Source organism: Balaenoptera acutorostrata, chromosome 3, assembly GCF_949987535.1.
Source record: "Balaenoptera acutorostrata chromosome 3, mBalAcu1.1, whole genome shotgun sequence".
Classification (NCBI taxonomy): domain Eukaryota; kingdom Metazoa; phylum Chordata; class Mammalia; order Artiodactyla; family Balaenopteridae; genus Balaenoptera; species Balaenoptera acutorostrata.
This window is the reverse complement of record NC_080066.1, coordinates 86,133,312-86,156,218: the sequence shown is the minus strand read 5'-3', so window position 1 is coordinate 86,156,218 and position 22,907 is coordinate 86,133,312. Positions and strand designations below refer to the sequence as shown.

Here is a 22,907-nt window from a genome sequence, read left to right as displayed (position 1 = left end):
CTGTTTCTGTTTTGTATATACATTCATTTGTATTATTTTTAATTTTTAAAAATTTTATTTTTTAATTTATTTTTATTTTTGGCTGCATTGGGTCTTCGTTGCTGCATGCGGGCTTTCTTTAGTTGCAGAGAGTGGGGGCTACTCTTCCTTGTGGTGTTGCGTGGGCTTCTCATTGTGGTGGCTTCTCTTGTTGTGGAGCACGGGCTCTAGGTGTGCAGGCTTCAGTAGTTGTGGCTTGCAGGCTCTAGAGCGCTGGCTCAGTAGTTGTGGCGCACGGGCTTAGTTGCTCCGCAGCATGTGGGATCTTCCCGGACCAGGGCTTGAACCCATGTCCCCTGCATTGGCAGGCGGATCCTTAACCACTGTGCCACCAGAGAAGCCCTGTATTATTTTTTAGATTCCACATATGAGTGGTATCATATAGTATTTGTCTTTCTCTGTCTGACTTATTTCATTAAGCATAATGTTCTCTAGGTCCATTAACCCCTAGTAGGCCTCATCATTTGCAAATATTTTCTCCTATTCTGTAGGTTGTCTTTTCATTTTGTTGAAGGTTTCCTTTGCTGTGCAAAAGCTTGTAAGTTTAATTATGTCCCACTTGTTTATTTTTGCTTTTATTTCTTTTGCCTTGGGAGACTGATCTACGAAAATATTGCTACAATTTATGTCAGAGAATGTTTTGCCTATGTTCTCTTTTAGGAGTTTTATGATGTCATGTCTTATATTTAGGTCTTTAAACCATTTTGAGTTTATTTTTGTATATAGCTTGAGGGAGTGTTCTAATTTCATTGATTTACACGTAGCTGTCCAGTTTTCCCAACACCACTTGTTGAAGAGACTGTCTTTTCTCCATTGTATATTCTTCTCTCCTTTGTTGTAGATTAATTGACCGTAGGTATGTGGGTTTATTTCTGGGTTCTCTATTTTATTCCATTGAACTGTATGTCTGTTTTTGTGCCAGTACCACACTGTTTTGATTACTGTAGCTTTGTAGTATAGTCTGATGTCTGGAAGGGGTTGGCCTCCAGCTTTGTTCTTTTTCCTCAGGATTGCTTTGGCAATTCTGGGCCTTGTGGTTCTATATAAATTTCAGGATTATTTATTCTAGTTCTGTGAAAAATGTTACGGGTATTTTGATAGGGATTGCATTAACTCTGTAGATTGCTTTTGGTAGTATGGCCATTTAAACAATATTAATTCTTCCAATCCAAGAGCATGGAATATCTTTCCATTTCTTTGAATTGTCTTCAATTTTCTTTCTTTTTTTAAAATTAGTTAATTTTTTTTTATTTCTTGGTTTCCTTTTTTTTTAATATAAATTTTTTTATTTTATTTATTTATTTTTGGCTGTGTTGGGTCTTCATTGCTGCGTGTGGGCTTTCTCTAGTTGTGGCAAGCGGGGACTACTCTTTGTTGCAGTGCGTGGGCTTCTCATTGCAGTGGCTTCTCTCATTGTGGAGCACGGGCTCTAGACACGTGGCCTTCAGTAGTTGTGGCACACGGGCTCAGTAGTTGTGGCTTATGGGCTCTAGAGCACAGGCTCAGTAGTTGTGGCTCACGGGCTTAGTTGCTCCACGGCATGTGGGATCTTCCCGGACGAGGGATGGAACCCATGTCCCCTGAATTGGCAGGCGGATTCACAACCACCACGCCACTAGGGAAGACCCTCTTTCTTTTTTAAATTTTTATTGGAGTGTAGTTGATTTACAATATTGTGTTAGTTGTCTTGAATTTTCTTTATCAGTGTTTTATAGTTTTCAGCATATAGGTCTTTTGCCTCCTTGGTTAGGTTTATTCCTAGGTTTTTTGTTTGTCTGTTTTTGTTTTTGTTTTTACTTTCTATACTCAAAGATCTTGAAGGGAATCATTGAGGTGTCATTTCTCAGTCCATTTGGAAGTATTGCTTCATTTGAATAATGAATAGCTTCACTTCTAAGAAACATACAATATAGAAATGCGCAGAGCTTCTTCCCTCTTATGATGCTCGGAATGTGAAATTTTGGAACTGGAAGGATTCTTAGAGACCTTGTGCAACTCTCTGTTTTTACAGTTGAGGAAACAGGCCCAGAGAAGTGAAGTATTGATATAAGGAAATCACCAGGTATTGGGCAAGCTGAGACTAAACCTCCTGACTCATGGCTTGTTTCATATTCTATACCTTCTGCTGCCTATGAAAGCTGAAAAGAAAATAAAACCCAAAATACTCATCTCCCTGGTCTCCCCAAACCCAAACTCAACATCCTGTTTCTAAAATCAAGTTGTAACTGTTTCTGAATCACAGAGCAGGGGTAGCCCCATCCTATCGCTGAGGAAGTATGACTCTCTCAGCAGGGAAGCTGCTGCTCTGACAGGTGGAAGGACCCCACTTACCCCCCAGGGACCAGCCCACAAGCTCTTCCTTCACAAGTGACAGAGGCTGGAAGAGTGCTCTCTCCCTCCATAAAGGAGGCTAATTGCGGCTTCCTTGCTAGCCTCCGCACTCGCTCTGTGCCAAGCTCTGGCTCCCACCCAGCTCCTCCTTAAGGCGGAGCCAAACCCCAGACTTCCTTGTCCCAGGAGCTGGTCCAGAAGGGCCTTAGAGTCAGCAAGAGGAGCTCTACACCACAGCCTGGGGGACCCTGGCTGCCCAAGCTCCAGCTTCCTGGGTGAGTGGCCAGAGCTCTCCTCTGTAGAGACCTGCCCCAGCTCAGCAAAGAAAGGACAAGGTAGGGAAAGGACAGGTTAGTAGTGTCACTGAGGAATATATGAATATACCACTATACCAATATAATGAGAATATACCAGTGCTGGAGGTAAGGTGTGAAAGAGAGCTTGCTCTGGCTGACCACTCCTTCTTCTGACACTGGGAGGAATTCTGAGTGTCACGTGCCTTAAGTTCGGACAAGAAATAAGCTCCTGGTATCCTGGGACCACACAACTGACGTCTGGGCCTCTGCACTCCAACAGGTGCTGCTGAATTGGGAGAGTATGAGCAGGTGCAGGTGACTTTTCTTCACAAGGAGGTTTTGCAAGTTTTCTCCACTCTTCCCTTCCTTGGGAGGAGTAGTGCCTGGTGTGTCCAGTGATGGCCTCTCTTGTGCTTTGAGATTTATTATCAGAATTGCCAGGATGGGTTGGTCAATTCTTTGATTACTTATGGTAGCTTTTTCTGGCCAGTTTTCAAAGGGAAGGCAGGACATGTGGGATCCCACCTCTTTCTGTAGAAGGCCTATGTGTCCCCCAGACACAGGTTCACCCCTCAACCTTTGAGCCCCCAAAAATGAGTCACCGTCAAGGGCAGGGTGACACTCATTCATTCTCTGCAAGCCTATACTTTCATATGTTGTAGCAACATTTCTCAAAATGAAGAACTCATGGACGCCCAAGCTATGCCTGCAGACCCCTAGGGGATGCCCAGGCCTAGTTAGAGAAACGCATTAAGTTAAATTCTTTTCTCTTCTTGATCAATCAGCGTGAACAACACTGTAAACACAAAGAGAAACTCGGACCCTGAAGACAGATGGCACCACGTGGCTGTAAGGTAGTCATCCATATGTGACTCAGAAGACACTGAGGCTGATTTTGATATTTTAAAAAAAATATTTATTTATTTGGTTGTGCCGGGTCTTAGTTGCGGCACGTGCGATCTTCTTTGCTGCGTGCAGGATCTTTGTTGCAGTGTGCGGGATCTTTAGTAGCGGCATGCGGGGTCTAGTTCCCTGACCAGGGATCGAACCCGGGCCCCCTGCATCGGGAGCGCAGAGTCTTAACTGCTGGACTACCAGGGAAGTCCCTGATTTTGATTTTTTTTTTTTTTAAGTTGTCAGAATGAAACAAAAATTTAAAAACGCCTTTTAGAACTCATGGACTTTAACCCACTCCAGCTCACCCCTGCTCCCCCAGAACTTTCAGGGATTTCCAGATGCCATTTTGAGGAACAGGATTGTAGAAGAGTCTTTCCCCTATCAAGCAAGGCCTCCCTCTAAGGAAAGAGCAAGAGGTGGCCTGCTTTGAGCTGTGGCCCTATAGCAGGATCACACTAAACAAAGGAAACCCACTGACCACACAGTTCTGAGTTGGGAGGGCCTTGGAAACCCTTTCTTCAAAGGCCATCTGATTCATGACTCTATTGTCAACATCCCATTCCATTCCTGGACAGTTCCTGCTAATGCAATGTCTTCGCAGCCAGAGTTGGCTGATCTAGAATTTTCACTGATTGGTTTTGCTCTTGACATCTGGGACCATGTTGAATTTTTTTAAAAAGCCCCCAAAATATTGGGGCAGAGGGTGCGTAGGCCTGATTTGAGCTCCTTTCTTTTTTTTATACAAATGGATACAAGAAGTTCATTGGAGCAGCCAATGAATGTACTGATTTGCTTCTGAAAACTGTACAGATGGGTGAGATGGGAGTTTGGAGGAGAAGTACAGGTGGCGAAGTCTTTTCATTTGGATTTGTCACTGAGCAGAGACCTGGAGTTGCTGAGGGTGTCAAGACTCACAAATGCAAACACAGGGAAGAAGAGTGATAATAGACACATGGCAGGCACAGCCAGCAGGGAATGTGTTTCTGTAGGGTTCAGACACACGAAGAAGGACACAACCAGGGATGGGGTGGAAACTTCAGCACAAGTCCCTGGTGTCCTCCCCTGGGGACAGAGCTGAGTGCTCAGGGATGGTGGAAGACTCAGTGATGTTTCCAGATGAAACTGCTCCTGCCACGCCCCCAACCCTTAAAGAGCGGGTCCTGTCTCTGCCCTTGGCCTGCTGAGCCAGGCATTGCTCTCTGAAGTTTGCGTGGGGCTTGAGCAAGTGAGTGTTTTAGTACTGTTGCTTCTTTTGAAATCGGTTTCTTTAAGGTGCCACCTACATGTAGATATTGTAACTTTGCTTTTGTGGGTTCTCACTATCGAAAATGTAGTACAGAGTTCTAAGCACAAACGTACATCTACAGAGTCTTATTTTTATAAGCATCTGCTGGCGTCTGTCACATTGTTTTCAACCAAAACAGCTTTTTAGGGGCACTAAGTGATGTGGTTAGAGTCTTCAGGATAAACCAATAATGAGATTCCTTGGCCACTAGATTGTTATGTAAAATATTTGAAATTTGTAAGCTTTTCTGTTGGCCCATGAAACTCAGTCATCACTTGAATTTACATGCCAGCGGTATATTTGAAAGGCATACATGGGATAGGTGTTGACTTTTTAGAGGCGTGGTGGGTTAATTGTGCCTGGGTAGCCCAGGTTCCCTTGGCTACTGTTGATACAATGGAGACACACCCCGCTGGCCTCGCGGTAGAGCGCCCTTTGGCTGCCTCAGTGGGGAAGCCTAAGGTGGTAGATCGTTTTGGTCCACACCGTCATTGCACCCCATTCCTTCAGCGGCTCGAGGCTCAGAACCTCCCGCTGTGCTGTGACCTGTGGAGAGGGGAGAACCCACAATCCTCTTTGGCTGGGGATCCTGCCTTCTTCCCTGCTGTGTCTCAGATGGACAGGAGACAGTTCCACCCATTCCTTTGGCAGGGCTGAGTTCTCTGGGTAGGTCCACCTACTTAGTGAAAAAAGAACCTGCTTCTAGAACCATCCATCATACTAGAAAGTGGTCCTTCATCAGACAAGTACACCAACACAGGCATTGAGGAGGACTCTGTATGTGAAAATTCGGCTACGGCTGGGCTGCTTGCTGCCTGGTGGCAGGTGGGCAGGTAGGAGCCTGTCGCCCGTAGCTTCCACAGGCGCTGCCTAAATGACCAACAACCTCCCCAGCCCAGGTGTGCGCAGGGCATCACTGTTCCATCCCCGGGACTGTGAGAAGGGGCTGGGCCATGTTTGTCAAACATGGAGACAGGGGCTGACTTAACTATTCCCTATTCCCCACTGGACATCCTTCCTGTGAAGTAATTTTGAATACTGGTGGCTGAAGAACTTAACAGGATACTTTATACTGATGTTGACATGGGAGCTAGTTGGGGCTGAATGGCCACAGCAGGTTCAGTGGCCATCTTTTCACACCCTCCCACAAACCATCTCTTGATGCTCCTGCTAGAGAGAGGCCATGGGGTGGGATGAACCATGGGGCTGAGCTAATATAGTATTTTTGCATTATCATCAGATATAGGAGAAGCATAACAGGACAGGAGGTGATGCTGGAAGGGCAAGTCTCTTAAGGTGGTGTCCTCCAGACAACATTATAAGGCATTAAATATTTTGTGTGAAAGCGAGGCTTTGAGACATTCAGAGAAGGCGGTCACAGTGTCCATGAACTAGCTCCCCACTAACCAGGGGCACAGGCTCCATCCTATACGTGCTCCCCCAGGGGCTACTTTCCCTTAGGGTCTAAGTGCAAAGCTCTTACTCTTCATTGTCTTCTTCCTTTTAATCCCATTATTCCTAACACTGTATCTAACTCCAAGGAATTTGATTTTTGAATCACAACTCCAAAACCTCTTATTTGAAGGGTAATTTCAATTTATTAACAAACCAGAGAAAACAGCACAGAATGACTGTGAAAGACCAAGAAAGACGGACAGGGCTTCATTCTGCCCAGCTCTCCTGCGCATGCCAGCATAAACCTTCCCCGTGCCTCCCGGATGGTGCCCCTCAGATGGGGAGAGGCCAGTCCTGCAGGGGCAGGGGGAGCACAGTTCTTCTCTGCTTCTGCATGATGGGTGGGAAACTCTCTCTCCACTCTCCCCCTCCGCCCCCAGAAGGTTTCCCTCTGCAGGACCATAAACCTGCACATCTAAGACCTAAAAAACACAGCTCTGGAAAAACATTTTTCCAATTTGCAGCTATACTTTTTCACACCTTTGGATTCATTTTTATTTTGTTTGAAACAGCACATCTCGAGACAAATTGCAAACCCAGCCCATTAGAAACTATTGTTCTTTTCTCTGCTGCTTAATAGTCTAGATCCAGGTTGATCCCTGCCACATGCCAAAGAGAAACTAGTAAGACCTTTTATTAGAGTTTTTAAAAGCATGAACATAATCTCATTTGATCCTCACAGCAGCCCTGGGAGGTAGGCAGGTGGGCATGATGGTTCCAGGATCCAGAGGACAAAATTGTAACTGATGGAGCTGGGAACCAAACCCATGTCCTCTGACCCCTGGTCCAGGGCTCCTTCCACTCCACAAGATGAACTGGGCCCACCTAGATGAGCAGAGCAGCTTTTCTGCTTAGAATAGATGAGATGTCCTTTGGGCTTGCAAACAAAGGAGATTGAAGTACAGACCTCAGCAGAGAGCTTAGGTGATAAACACACCTGAGCTCAATCTAGCATCAACATCAGAGGGATGAACAGGACAGAACATGGGCATCTTTGACAAGGGTTTCTTCTTGTTTTCCTGATTCTCACCTGGAACACGCTGGGTGCTGTAACATGAACGCAGCCAAGTCCAGGAGGAGGGAAGGCATTCAGAGGACTTTCTCATCTAGCAATTTATTGATTCCCTCACAAATCCTCTTGAGGTTGGGCCTACAGTCTCCATCCAGGCTATAAAGGGTGGAGAGGAACTCCATATTGGCAAAGTGGTTGAAGACATGGTTGATGCGCCCGTGGGTCCTGGGTGTCAGGTGTCGCTGTACCAGTTCATGCACCAGGTCCTTGCACTCATGTAGGAGCTTGGAGAGCACACTTCTATCGAAGGTGTATTCTACCTCATAGAAGCTGACGATTGTCATGGCGGTCTGGTTCAGTTTCTTCCTGAGCTTCTCCACAATAACAACTTCCTCCTGGCTGAACTGGTTGTTCCGGTAGAGGATCCCAATTTTGATCGCCACCTTGATTAAGTCTTTCATGATCTTGTGGGCTTCCTTCTTGTTGTGTGTGTGCTCTTTGGTGACTTTGTAGAGCTCATCAAAGATCTCGCTGCTGGTGTCATCAATCAGCATGTTGGCCACAGTTTTACTGGCTATTTTGCTCAAAATCTTCTTCTGGGCTTGAAGGGCAAGGTTCTTTGAACTAAAAACATCAGGACCTATGGTAAGAAAAGAAATAAAAGTTATAGAAATACTAGAACTGTTTATTATGTTTCTACCAGTGAAACATACTAACTTGAACTTATGTTCTTACAGCAAAAATTCATGCTTCATACCCCACGACTCTTTTATGAAACCCCACCCCAGCCTGGTTACTCCACTGTGCTCGCCACATGACATGCTTGTTTACCCTCTTGAACCTTTTAAATTGCGCTCTTTCCTCTCTAGACGTGGTCTCCTCATGTCCAGGCCAAATCTCATGCTTTTGACTTAGTTCATGCAAAAAGCCTCCTTGACTCTATTTGCTCCCAAAGAACTCCCTCCAATGATTATTGCACAGGAAACTATTCAGTTTTGCAAATTTACAGGAGGAAATTATTGCTTAATGATAAGAATGTAGCACCAATGCCAGCCCCATTCTTAGGACAGACCTGGGTGGTTGATCATGGTAGTATTTTTTGACTGAGTCTCAGAATTCATATTTCATTGAGTCTAAGATGTATTTTTTTTTCATGTTTGATATCTTGGAAATTGGGATGTGTCTTATAGTCACTGTTGCCAGATGGTAGTTGTGCTGTGGTTGCATTACCTATGTGTACATCAGTTTACACAATAGGAGACAGATTTGGAATAAAAGTCATGAGTACTCTTGTAAGAAATGTTGCTCACCAATGTTCTCAGTGGCACACAGAACCACATTTTGTGGGAAACACAGACATAAACAATTCCAAGCAAAGATGCTTCAGCTGAGTACAGAAGTACCCTGAATGTGAGGAAGCTTAGAAAAACCAAAGCCACTTTATTTCCCCCTTACTTTCCACTCCATGAACGAATGATAACAATATATGTTAAAAGAAATAACACTGTGTACAAGTAAGTCTAAAAGGGATCTTGCAATAAGTATAAAATAAAAATTCTAAGCAATAAGAAAGCAATCATTTGCAGTCTAATTGGCAGCATTTTCTTCTTTCTTAAGAGCATAAAAGGCATCTTATAATCGATGGTGTCTTAGATTGGATCGAATACTCCATGAAGTCACCAGTTAGCTGGAACTGATATTTGACAGTCAGCAGTACGTGTGTGCATCGTTCTTATCTTCCCAAGGACATTCAAGTCGCTGGAGGACAGAGACAACATCTCCTACAGCACCTAGCTCAGTTCTGGGCACAGGGATGGAATGGTGTTTGTTAAGTTAAATGCCAGAGTAGTACTGCAGAAGAATAAATTTTCCTTTGAGAACTGATGGCTCTAGGATCCCTAGAGTTTTAGTCCAGTGCTCTGTGGCTACATGGAAGTGACAGGCAGCATTGACAGACAGGTGGCCACACATACGAGCTTTTTTTTTTAAAAAAAACTTTGGGTTGGTTTGTTTGTTTGTTTATTTATTTATTTATTTATTTATTTATGACTGTGTTGGGTCTTCGTTTCTGTGCGAGGGCTTTCTCTAGTTGCGGCGAGTGGGGGCCACTCTTCATCGTGGTGCGCAGGCCTCTCACTATCGTGGCCTCTCCCGTTGCGGAGCACAGGCTCCAGACGCGCAGGCTCAGTAGTTGTGGCACACGGGCTTAGTTGCTCCACGGCATGTGGGATCTTCCCAGACCAGGGCTGGAACCTGTGTCCCCTGCGTTGGCAGGCAGACTCTCAACCACTGCGCCACCAGGGAAGCCCCACATACTAGCTTTTGCAATCCTGTCTGGCCCCTCCCCAACTCATATCCCACCCCCTCTGCCCACCTCAGACCCATCCCCTCAGTGGAATGCCATTAATCCCTGGTGCTTAGGTCTTGCAGACACGGACTCAGTAAACACTTAAACACAATTCAGACATACGACCCAGCACTTCCTCCACCCGCATATCCCCTCATGGACTGACTCCCTCCCTCCCAGCCCAGCCTTGCTCCCTCGGCCCTGGGTCTTTCCAGGACAGCTACTTCTGCTCACGGACCTCTTCCAGCTGTAAGCCGCAGGGTCACGGCCTGGAGTGGGGTCACTAAAGTGGGATCAGCAGAACTAAAGCAGCAGGCACCAAGGGTCTCCCACAGCCCCAGGAAGCTCTCTCCTAAAAGTCTGAGACCATAGACTCTTTAAGCAACTTCGGAGCAAGTGACCCTGATACAGCCAGGATTTTCCCTTCAGCTTCAGTGTGAAGGGAATAAACAGTAATTCTTGACTTTTCCTTATGGTGAGATTTATGCCCTTCCAGAGTTTGAGACAAATAATATTACTGCCCGGTCTGATCATCTACCATGGTCACCCAGACCTTTGTGTAAATAACCTTTGTTCCAAAAACATCAAATTCCTCTTCCCCAAACAAATATTTACCAGCATTAAGGATGTTTAAAAGATTGTGCTGTATGCTTTGAAATCAGTTCCACAGGAGAAACTTAAAGACTTTGAGCTTTGGCCCTGTCACCAAAATAAGTGTATGCCTCCTTAGGTGATTATTTTAATGGGAACAATGGAATCTAGATGGATCTGTTCCGGAATATCAAAAAATGAGTCATTTCTTTGTAGACACAACTCCTAAAAACTGCTTGAGAAGAAGGTATTTGAAGAGGTTCTCTGGAAATGCAGCACACATGCATTTACACAGAAGCAACGCATCAACTGTGTGTCCACTGGAATGTAAGCTCTGTGGGAGCAGGGATATGTGTCCAAGCCCCACTGGACGTCCCAAGCCCAGTGCATTGGTGGCCCATGGCAGCTGTTGTTGAATGAGGAAGCACTGGCTCTGTGCCAGGCACTTCATGGCTTTAACCCTAAGAGCTGGGTGAAGCTGGTGTTTTTAACCAAGGCTTCCCTGCTAGCCAGATTCCAAACCCTGCTCTTTTCACCACCAGCATTCCCAAAAGTTTTCTCCAGAGCAGTGGTCATCACACCTTTTGCTCTTACAGCCCCATAAGAATTTTGAAAAGCTAGTACCTCCTTGCATATTTTTTAACTTGACAGCAAGTATTTTTCACCTTATGGTTAAATAGTTAGAATTTCTAAGTAGATTAAATGTCTAGATATTGTAAATATTGATACTTTAAAATCAATGTGTTAAATTATTCTTTTAAAAGTGTCCAGTGTACATACCACATACCACAGTGATACAACATCATCCATTATTGTCCATTTTAAAATGACAGGAGCAAGCTCTCCTTTAAAAATTAGAGCTGCCGCCATAAACAAGACAAAAAGACAGCCCTCAGAATGGGAGAAAATTTTGCAAACGAAGCAACTGACAAAGGATTAATCTCCAAAATCTATAAACAGCTCATTCAGCTCAATGTCAAAAAAACAAACAACCCAATCCAAAAATGGGCAGAAGACCTAAATCGATATTTCTCCAAAGAAGATACACAGATTGCCAACAAACACATGAAAGGATGCTCAACATCACTAATCATTAGAGAAATGCAAATCAAAACTACAATGAGGTTATCACCTCACACCGGTCAGAATGGCCATCATCGAAAAATCTACAAACAATAAATGCTGGAGAGGGTGTGGAGAAAAGGAACCCTCTTGCACTGTTGATGGGAATGTAAATTGATACAGCCACTATGGAGAACAGTATGGAGGTTCCTTAAAAAACTAAAAATAGAACTACCATATGACCCAGCAATCCCACTATTGGGCATATACCCTGAGAAAACCATAATTCAAAAAGAGTCATGTACCACAATGTTCATTGCAGCTCTATTTACAATAGCCAGGACATGGAAGCAACCTAAGTGTCCATCAACAGATGAATGGATAAAGAAGATGTGGCACATATATACAATGGAATATTACTCAGCCATAAAAGGGAACAAAATTGAGTTATTTGTAATGAGGTGGATGGACCTAGAGACTGTCATACAGAGTGAAGTAAGTCAGAAAGAGAAAAACTAATACAGTATGCTAACACATTTTATGGAATCTAAAAAAAAAAAAAGGTCATGAAGAACCTAGGGGCAGGATGGGAATAAAGACGTAGACCTACTAGAGAATGGACTTGAGGACATGGGGAGGGGGAAGGGTAAGCTGGGAAGAAGTGAGAGAGTGGTATGTACATATATACACTGCCAAATGTAAAACCGATAGCTAGTGGGAAGCAGCTGCATAGCACAGGGAGATCATCTTGGTGCTTTGTGACCACCTAGAGGGGTGGGATGGGGAGGGTGGGAGGGAGGGAGATGCAAGAGGAGATATGGGGATATATGTATATGTATAGCTGATTTACTTTGTTATAAAGCAGAAACTAACACACCATTGTAAAGCAATTATACTCCAATAAAGATGTTAAAAAAAAAAAAAAAAAGACTCATGTACCACAATGTTCATTGCAGCTCTATTTACAATAGCCAGGACATGGAAGCAACCTAAGTGTCCATTGAAAGATGAATGGATAAAGAAGATGTGGCACATATATACAATGGAATATTACTCAGCCATAAAAGAAAACAAAATTGAGTTATTTGTAGTGAGGTGGATGGACCTAGAGACTCATACAGAGTGAAGTAAGTCAGAAAGAGAAAAACAAATACCGTATGCTAACACATATATATGGCATCTAAAAAACAAAAGGTTCTGAAGAACCTAGGGGCAGGACAGGAATAAAGACGCAGATGTAGAGAATGGACTTGAGGACATGGGGACGGGTAAGGGTAAGCTGGGACGAAGTGAGAGAGTGGTATGGACATATATACACTACCAAATGTAAATAGATAGCTAGTGGGAAGCAGCCACATAGCACAGGGAGATCAGCTCAGTGCTTTGTGTCCATCTAGAGGGGTGGGATAGGGAGGGTGGGAGGGAGATGCAAGAGGGAGGGGATATGGGGATATATGTATATGTATAGCTGATTCACTTTGTTATAAAGCAGAAACTAACACACCATTGTAAAGCAATTATACTCCAATAAAGATGTTAAAAAAAATTAGACTTGCTACATTATTCTTTTTTCTCCTTGAAATTGTATCTCTATTCTATGACATCCAGAAACTTTAACTTAATATCTGTTTTTATGCTTGAAAATGTTTTATTTGATCAACCCGTCATAATTCTCTATAACCAAAGGATCCATACATATTGAAATTTAAATTAAAAGATGATTCCAGTGATCAAAATCTCCAATCCTTAAAAAAATTCCTTCTGGAGTGAGTTATCATTCTAATTATTTTGGGTACAAGTATTAAACTTTTGATAAATACTAAACATAAAAAATAAAGTTTTATTGGAAATGCACCTCCAAATGAGATGGGTAGGGGCAGGTTATGGTGCTTTGATTAAGAGAGGCATCACCAACACCAAAGCTTCACATCATCCCTTTGGTTGACCAGGTTTTGCAACCCAGGAAAATGTATTTGTCCCAGTAAGATTCATTATGGGTGGGAACCCCATGACTGAAACGGTGGAAAGAAGGAAGGTTCACCACCCTTTGACATCAGATTGTTGCTCTGACAGATGAATTTAGAAAAGTATTTCGGCTTCCTTGGTGGCGCAGTGGTTAAGAATCCGCCTGCCAATGCAGGGGACACAGCTTCAAGTCCTGGTCCGGGAAGATCCCACATGCCACGGAGCAACTAAGCCCGTGTGCCACAACTACTGAAGCCTGCGTGCCTAGAGCGTGTGCCCCACGACAAGAGAAGCCACCACAATGAGAAGCCCTCGCACCGCAACGAAGAGTAGCCCCTGCTCGCCGCAACTAGAGAAAGCCCACACGCAGCAACGAAGACCCAACACAGCCAAAAAAATAAATAAAATAAATAAATATAAGAAAAGAGTATTGCAGTGAGAAAGAGGAATTGGATTTATAAATCAATTCCCCCAAAACTCTCATCTGCTTATCGCATGGAAAGTCTCTGGTCTCTCCGTGGTGCACACACCAGTTTGAGTCCTGCTCTTCCGTAAGAGCAGCGGCATTCCATGAGATGTTAAGTGGTGTTCTTTGGGGGGTGGGGGTGGGGGAGGGGAGTAAAGAAGTTTTTTTTTTTTTTAAAGGTTATACTCCATTTATAATTATAAAATATTGGCTATATTCCCCATGTTGTACAATATATCCTTGTAGCTTATTCTATGCATAATAGTTTGTACCTCTGAATTCCCTACCCCTATCTTGCCCCTCCCCTCTTCCCTCTCCCCACTGGTAACCATTAGTCTGTTTTCTATATCTGTGATTCTGCTTCTTTTTTGTTATATTCACTAGTTTGTTGTTGTATGTTTTAGATTACACATATGAGTGATATCATACGGTATTTGTCTTTCCCTGACCGACTCATTTCACTTCTCATAGTACTCTCTGAATAAACTTTCTTGATCAAATAAGTTTGGAAAACACTGGGTTAAGCAACATTAAACAGAATCTTGTAAGACTTTAAAAATATTTCTTTATCAGGGTGTTTTATCAACTGTCAGAGAGGGGTGGGTATGGTAGGCAGAATCATGGCCCCCAAAGATGTCCACATCCTAGTCCTGGAACCTGTGCGTGTGTTATCTGGTAAAAGAGACTTTGCAGACATGACTAAGTTAAGGATTTAGGGATGGAGAAATCACCCTGGATTAGCCAGTGAGCCCGATGCAATCACAGGGGTCCTTATCAGTGAAAGAGGGAGAGAGAGTCAGAAAAGGAGATGTGGTGATGGGAGGAGAGGATCGAAGGGATGTAAAATAGCTGGCTTCAAAGATGGAGGAGGGAACCACCAGCCAAGGAACGTAGGCAGCCTCTAGAAGCTGAAAAAGGCAAGGGAACAGATTACCCCCTAGAGCCTCCAGAAAAAATGCAGTCCTGCTGACAACAATGATTTTCAGACCTGTGTAACTCATTTAGGATTTCTGATCTCCAAAGCTGTGAGGCGATAAATTTATGTTGTTTTAAATCACTGAGTTTGTGGTAATTTGTTACAGTAGCTCTAGGAAACTAGTTCAGGTGAGTAGAGTGTGGTAAAGCATTTCCCAATTTTATCTGGTCAGGAAACTCTGATTTATTTGTTGTTGTTTTTTTGTTTTTTGGCGCACTGCAAGGCGTGCGGGATCTTAGTTCCCCAACCAGGGATTGAACCTGTGCCCCCTGCAGTGGAAGCACGGAGTCTTAACCACTGGACCGTCAGGGAAGTCCCAGAAAACGGTGTTTTTTGAGTAGAGTGACTAACTGCCCTGATTTGCCAGGATTGAGGAGTTTCCTGCATGGTGGACTTTCAGGGCTAAAATTGGAAAAGTCCAGGCAAATTGGGACAAGTTGGTCACCCTATTCCTGAGCTGCTAGTGATGCATATATCATTGACCTAAAAAATGAAGAACAGGGAAGTAACAAAGGAAAAATTCCAGAGAGAGGAAGATGATACATACCTAATATTGAAGATCCTATCATCTCAGCAGGGTAAGCTGTATACTCTTGTTGCCGCACTTACCACCCTTCTCTACTTTTTAATTCTAGAGTCAATCTTGACCTTTTTTTTTTTTGTCTCTTTTGGGCCAAGGTTTCTTTTGTCCCTTGGTTGCTCTGCAATTATTGAGCATTTACTATTTGTTCAACTCTGTAAGAAGTGCTATGGGGGACGTCCTCCCCCCTCCCCCCAATATTGAATTGGGTCCTACTCTGAATATGGTCCTGCAGGGAGGCGGGATATAGACAAATGAAACAAAACACTTAAACATGTGAAACAGCCCAAATTGGCATGAGTGAGAACAGCTGGGGGAAGCTCTATGGGCTCTGAAGGTGAACTTGAATGTGGATAGGTGGGGATGGCTACGATGTCAGGAAGTGGTTTCTAAAGTTATCGAAACAGGCCAGCAATTTTCCCCAAATCACAAAGGTCTTGGATGGTTTCCCTCATACGTTCTCAGCTATTTCTCTTGTAAAAGAACATGTTATTTACCTACAAAGGGACTTGAGGTACAAGCTTCTATGGTGAGGGCTCAGGAGGGTCACAGGTATCAAATCTCTGAAGCCTAACAATCAGGAGGCTAGAGCAGAGGAATTACAGATCATCAAATTATAAGGGAAGCTTTAATAAAAAACAACAAGCAAGTAGATTCCCACACTTACTCCAGACTGTCAGTATTAAAATCTTTAGGAGTAGGGCCAGTAATCACAAGCTCCCTAACATTCAGCATGATTCTGACATGCTGAAGGTAGGACCCACTGATCACGGCATGCCCCAGCGTGTATCTTACAGAATACTAGTCCCATCAGATGTTCCAGGGGAGAAGGTTTTGTGATGAGCTAAATGAGTTTGTAGATGACTACACATTGGGGCTGGCTTTTCATGATGCGCCATACCAGGTAGCTTATTAAAGGCTCTGAGAAGTCCTGTAGTAAAGATACCTGTGTAGTTTTGTTATTTATTTGATGAAATAACATCAAGACACCAATCTGGTCAACTCTGACAACTCCCAGGGCTAGGGCTGGAGAGCCAGTACTGTTTCCAACACGCACACAGGATTTAAGGGAGAGTGTGCGCACTGAGGGAGAGCTGGGTGGGGCAGACTTTTTGTACATGGAAATCTTGGGCTTGTTTCCTTCCATCCATCCTTCTGTCTCCACCTTTTGCAGAGGGACCATGTTGGTGACCCATCAGGGAGAAACACTACGGGCTGAGAGGAAGAGTGTGAGCTTTGGAAGCCAAAGTCAGGAGTGCAGTTGGGATACCTGGGGATACAGGCCTAAGTGGCATGCACATGTTTGTTTGTGGGAAACACCGAGAAGATCTAGGATAGGTCATGGCAAAAACTATTCTCTTTTTCTTGCATACAAGCCTTAAGAAGGCTCTTTTAGCCAGCGATGATTCTCTTAACCATTTTTGAACAAAAGTTCCCATTTCCCACCCATGAAAGGTAAGGGATTGTTTACAGTAGCTGAGAATCTCTGAGAATGGAAATAAAAATGTGATTATGCAGCTATTATTATGCAGCTCACCTAACTAGCACAAGGAGACGAGACTGAGGAAGCTGCAAAGTTCATCCTTGTAGGAAAAAACAGGGGCTTCCTTAAACCAAGTCTGATGGAGGAGCTCAGATGAAAGGATTATGGAGTCAGTGCTCTGAGACTAAGCACCCTTGGAACATTACAAGGAAAGAAAAAGTACCAGAACTATGTTGGGAAAATGGCGTGACAATGGGAGTGAATAGTTTGAAGAGAAAGCAAAAGATAATTTAAGTGGGCCCTTCACTGCATGGAAAAGTGCTGGGGCTAGTCTGAGCTGATGCTTCTATAAATGATGTTCAGCCGTAGCACAAGTGATGTTTCCATGTTTCTAGAAAACACTAAGCTCTTCCGGCTGGTGAAATGCCAAGCTGGTGGTGATAAACAGCAGGAAGATCTTACCAAGCCAAGGTTGAGTAGGCAGAAAAGAGGCAGATGAACTTCAGCATGGTAAAGGCAAGGTAATACATTCTGGGAAAAATAAATGATGGTTATGAAAGATGATAGGCTCTCAGCTGTCAGTTACAGCCCAGAGAAGAGCTCTGAGCATCAAGCCAGGATGGGTTGTGGCAGAGAGGGGCTAGGGGACAGACTCAGCTCTTCTCTCCTTACTCTCAGGACTTGGTAACTTCTCTACCTCTGGTTAAGGAGTGTGCAGAAAACTTGTATATGAGGATGGATAGCTGTTTCAAAATTATAAAGTTATCTGTAATAGCCAGCACTCACACAGTATCACTTCACTTCTGTAAACAGCTTAGGATAATGGCAAGGAAGAGAGCTAAAAATGTTAAGTAGAAGTTAGGGGTGGAGATGGTACTCTGAGAAAAACAATCTGTGGTGCTTAATAAGCACCATCTGTCAAAGTCGAAGGTCCAGAGTACAAGGAAGGTGGGAGGGGAGTCTCCGGGGCACGGGGAGGGGAAGACCTGGGCAGAGGGTGATTTATGGTAGTCCAAGTTTCTGGCACTCAAATCACTTACATTTAACTGTTGGAAATAAAGTTCAAGCAAGCTTCCTTGAGACGGAGCAGCTTTACAAACTACTTTGAATGTGAACTTTCACAATGAGCACCTATCCTTCTGCTCACCTGCACATGCACCCAGAAAAGCTGATTGGGCCAGTCATGTCCCTTAAGCTCCATCCTTCACAGCCAATAAGGGGCCAGGAGTCGGGGGAGAGTAACACCCTCCCCGCTCCCTTCCTGCTTCCCTGTCTGTTCTCTGGATGAATGATAAGGAAGGGGTTGGCTCTGGGGGTGAGGTGGTCTGCAGGATGGGATATCCATGACAACGATACAACACCTTCTAGAGAAGACATTGCCTCTGCTTAAGTTCTAGGTCCCTATGTAGCTATGGGGACAAAACTATTAAGGAACCTTAAGTAGTTTTTTGAAATGCAAACCTAACACTGTTACAGTTTCCAGAAAGACTAATTGAGGTGTTGCATCTCCAGTGGAGTCAAACTGGAAAATATTTTCCTTCCCTTGTATATATAAGACTGTGGTTTGTATACTGCCGGAATATTAAAGAAGAAAGATGGCACTGGAGGAGGTACAATGAAGTGAAATGGTCAAGGGATGGTAGGATCTTTGAGTTAGAGACAAGCAAAATCTTGATCCTTCCCTCCCCCCACAGAAAATGATCAAAGCTCGGCAGCTCATGAAAAATGCCTATTAGGTCTAATCCCTTTCATACTTGAATGAGATGGCATTTTCTAGGCTTAAGAAAGGTATTTTGGGATAATTTAAAAGGCATCACAGTAAAACTTAGATGACCTAGGAGGGATAGGAAATAGACTTTTCTGACTGGGGGTTAATCCAGCACACCCTTGAGGCCTTCTTAGGTTTGGTCTCTTCCCCACCCTCCAAGAGAGCCTTGAGGACATGCCCCCTGGGCTCACCCCTGCTGCTGAGAAGACCTGAGGTCCCCAGATTTCCACTGCCTGCAATAAGAAGCAAGCAGCTTGTGGGTCCTGTGAGTGGGTCACCGTGACTTGAAGGGCAGCAGCTTCCACCAGGCACCCTGAGGGGGTGTGCAAAATGAAAACATTAGAACCTTTATTTCTGTTTCCTTGTTTTCTAATGAGATGGGTTAAGCTTTACTAATATTTAACATTCAGGCTAACCTTGGGACCTACTGGTGTGTGGCGTTCTAAGGAAAGAGGGGAAGGTCCCCCTGCTTCCCGGGGGTGGGAGAGTATTTTAGTGTGTCTCTCTCATTTGTTTGTTGCTTTTCAGCAGTTTTGATTTTTTTTGGCATATGTTTGCGTGTGCTTGGTTAAATAGACTCACTGATTATATTATTTAGTTCTAACTAAACTAACCCTTATGAAATGGACCAATGATTTCAAAAGATTCCTGCAAGAAACAAAACTGAGGCCTGAAGACAATACACTAATCATGCCAGCACAAGTGAATGGCAAGAAAATGGCAGAGCTGACGATTATCCTCCTCATCGTAAGAGCTTTTCCGCAGCCAAATTATAAGGTAAAAGTAATGATCTAGTCAGATCAGACAAGAAATGGGCTATAAAAATTTCAAAAATTCTAATAAGATGATTTGAAATATGGATTTCACACACTTTTACTTGCCTCGAGATATTCCCCAAGGCAGTAGGAAGCCACAGCAATTAGCAAGACAGACATATTGTGATTTTGATCTTAGCTTGTCCTGTGGGTGATGGGGAGAGGCAATAAGGAACAGACTGTGTGACTTTGGGGGAGAGGGATGTGTCGGGGTGATACTGAGTGCTTCTAGCTTGGGAGATGTGGGGTGGGGAACATTAGGCAGCACCAACTGAAACAGGCATCTGGGAGCGTGTGTGGGGAAGATGACTTCAGTCCTGAGCACGCTGATTTCGAAGGGTTCCAGGGGGGCATCTAGGTGGAGATGGGCACATGAGCCTGTACAGTAGGCACCTCCAACTCAACATGTTCTACCCTGAGCTCCCCATTTCCCCATTCAAACCATGTCTCTATCCATCAAGCAATTGATGGTGAAAAGACCTAGTTTCCCTAAATAATTAGCCAATTAAAGACGCAGACGTAGAGAATGGACTTGAGGACACGGGGAGGGGGAAGGGTAAGCTGGGACGAAGTGAGAGAGTGGCATGGACGTATATACACTACCAAATGTAAAATAGATAGCTAGTGGGAAGCAGCCGCATAGCACAGGGAGATCAGCTCAGTGCTTTGTGACCACCTAGAGGGATGGGATAGGGAGGGTGGGAGGGAGACGCAAGAGGGAAGAGATATGTGGATATATGTTTATGTATAGCTGATTCACTTTGTTATACAGTATAAACTAACACACCATTGTAAAGCAATTATACTCCACTAAAGATGTTAAAAAAAAAAAAAAGATCCCAAGGGATAAACAGGTTATTCCTTTAAAATGCAAATTCCTACTTCAGTGGTTAAAGTGTACTCTCTGTTCAAAGCTTGCTGGGGACCAAGTTAGTCAGAACCACACGGTAGTCCTCCTAGGGCTTCTCTCTCCCCTTCGTGGCCCACCACCAAATTGCCCCTCCTTCCCCACCAAGAAAATGGATTATTTTAAAATAAGGGTAGGAAGTGAGAGGCAGGCTTGGGTACAGTAGGATTGGGGTGGAGGGTGGAAGGAGGAAGGACTGAATTGCTAGAGACAGCCAAATGCAGGGGAGGGGGTGTTGCATTAGCCAGTCTTCACCACTTTGCATCTCCCTTCATGTGGCCAGTCGTCCTGCCTCTAGCTCAGGCGCCCCTGAAATCTTGCCTTTGGGTCAGGCCTGGGAACAGGCACAGAGTTTTGCTTTGCCCTGGGTGGCTGCTCAGTCCTAGAGATTCATTCATCCAGCAGTCAGGAGTGAGGATTTGAGTGTTTTGGGGGGACCAGACATGATGAAATTTCCTAGCTAATACTGGATGTTTTAGGGTGCTGAGAAAGGACATACAAAAGCAATAGTAGACAAAACAGTGTGCTTCTTATAGGAAAGCAGATTCAGATCATTGCGACACCTTGCACTGAGTAATTACACTTTAAAACCAGCATTTGATGACTTTCAAGATGAAGACTCTTTTTTTTCATTTCAAAAAAATTTCCTGGGCCTTGAAATAACATCGTTTCAGGTGAAGTGAAGAAATGTTGGCAGGGTCAGCTGTAAGACCTTCCAGCTCATTATCTCATTTTGTCGTAGATGCCCCCAATCCACCCATCCATTCGCACTGAAGGATTCATAGTTCAATTAATAATCATGTCAGAGATAATGTTAACTACTGAGCACAGATTATGTACCTGAGGTAGTATACACTATGTATTTGATCCTCACAAGAGGCCTGCAAAAGAAAGACTGTAATAAGTCCCATTTTATAGATAAGGAAACTGAGGAACAGCAGATTTAAGTAATTCATTCAAAGCTACGAGGCTAGTAAGTAAGAGAGCTGCAGTTGGGCCAAATCAAATCTAGACAAAGCCTGAAATCTTTGCCTTCCTGCATCTGCTTTTAGAAGATTGTCCTTGGCTCCCTAATGACTGTGATTTCTCACTTATTTGAGACATTAATTATGCCTCAATTAAAATTCCTATCTAGCAACAAGATTTACATTTCATCATTTTTTTCTTAAATACAAAAAAAGCCAGTCTTATGATGTGATAGAACAATACTACCTATTCATCAAAACTTGAAGGTAGATGTAGCTTTCATCTTTAGAGGGCATTCTATATATTTGAACAGAGTTGCGTAGTGGTTCTGTTTTACATATTGATTTTACAGCTAGCTCTGAAAAGTGAATGAGTGATAATTTTACTTACCAGAGCTAACTGAAGCAGATACTTGTGAAGTCACTGGGAGGGGGGGCAGGGTGAATCATCTCCAGCCCAACAGGTTAATTTTGGAGATCTGAGAGATATTTTTGTCTCACTGCAGTAGAAGAGCAATCATCACTAAAAACAACATCTACTTACATGATTTCTTTAAACAAAGCTTATTCATCCCCTCCCCCACTCTCTTTTGCATCTAAAAAAAACTAGTGCCTCTCTGAATAGTAGGTCATACTCAGGCATAATAAAATAAAAATAGAGTCTATGTATATAGTGCATTATGCACAGTAACTCATTGTATCCTTGCAACAACTTAACATGCATGTACTAATATCACTACCACCACCATCGCCACCACCATCATCATCATCATCATCATCATCATCATCATCATCAATTTACATCCAAGGAAACCACGCAAAGGGGAGATTAAGCAGCTTGTTTAAAACTACCATTTAGGAAGTGGCAGAGTTCGATTCAGACCCAGGCAGGCTGCCCCAGAGTCCCGTGCTTCAACCTGCCACACTAAACTGCCATTCATGAGGTGATAAACATCAATTAGTTTAAATGTTTTTTTGAGTTATTGCCCATTTTAAGATGGAGATTGAGCTGGTTTTTTCCTCGGAAGAATTAATGTTTTAAAAAACCATGAAGCATTTCAAATATACAGACAAAACAGAAGATAATATAACAAACTCTACTTGTATGGCCACCACCCAGATGGAACAAATCTTAATATTCTGCCCTCAAAGACAGAGGCGGGGGTGAAGCCCTCTTTGTTTTCAATTCCCTTTCTTTTGTTTTCAACTCCCTTTCTTTCCCTTCTATCTCCTCAGATCTAACTGCACTTCAGAAGTCGAGGTGTCTTTTTGTCTCATCCATGTTTTTATATGTTTGCCTCATGAGTATGCATGCATCAGCATTATATTGTTCAGAGTGTTTGTAAACTTCAGATAAAGGTGTCACATTGCACAGATCCTTCTGCATCTCTTCATTCAACATCTTTCTTGCAAGATTTATCTAATTAGTCATTTCATTGCTTATATGAATATATTCTTTATCCATGTTTCCTATTGATGGACATTTACATTATTTCCACTTTCTGCAAGCAAATAAGTCCACAGTCGTGTCTCCTTGTGCACACACACAATAGCCTCCCAGGTTCTATACCTAGAACACAACTTCCGAGTCCGGTAGCACAGCTGCCAATTGCTTCCAGCGAGATTGCACTAATTTTCACTCCCAGCAGCAGTGTGTGAGTTCCTGG

The 22,907-nt window shown here is 43.5% G+C and overlaps 1 protein-coding gene and 1 long non-coding RNA gene across 2 annotated transcripts in view; one reads left to right on the top strand and one right to left on the bottom strand.

Annotated features, from left to right (window-relative positions):
- Window positions 1–6,363: 6,363 nt before the first annotated feature.
- Window positions 6,364–22,907, bottom strand: part of TNFAIP8L3 (TNF alpha induced protein 8 like 3) — a 40,244-nt gene continuing 23,700 nt past the window's right edge. The window contains exon 2 of the mRNA XM_057542582.1: window positions 6,364–7,955. Within this exon, the coding sequence (XP_057398565.1) occupies window positions 7,393–7,955 (563 nt within the window). The 3' untranslated portion in view covers window positions 6,364–7,392. The remainder of the gene's footprint in view (window positions 7,956–22,907) is intronic.
- Window positions 19,044–22,907, top strand: part of LOC130707546 (uncharacterized) — a 44,051-nt gene continuing 40,187 nt past the window's right edge. The window contains exon 1 of the long non-coding RNA XR_009007465.1: window positions 19,044–19,330. This is a non-coding gene — a long non-coding RNA (uncharacterized LOC130707546). The remainder of the gene's footprint in view (window positions 19,331–22,907) is intronic.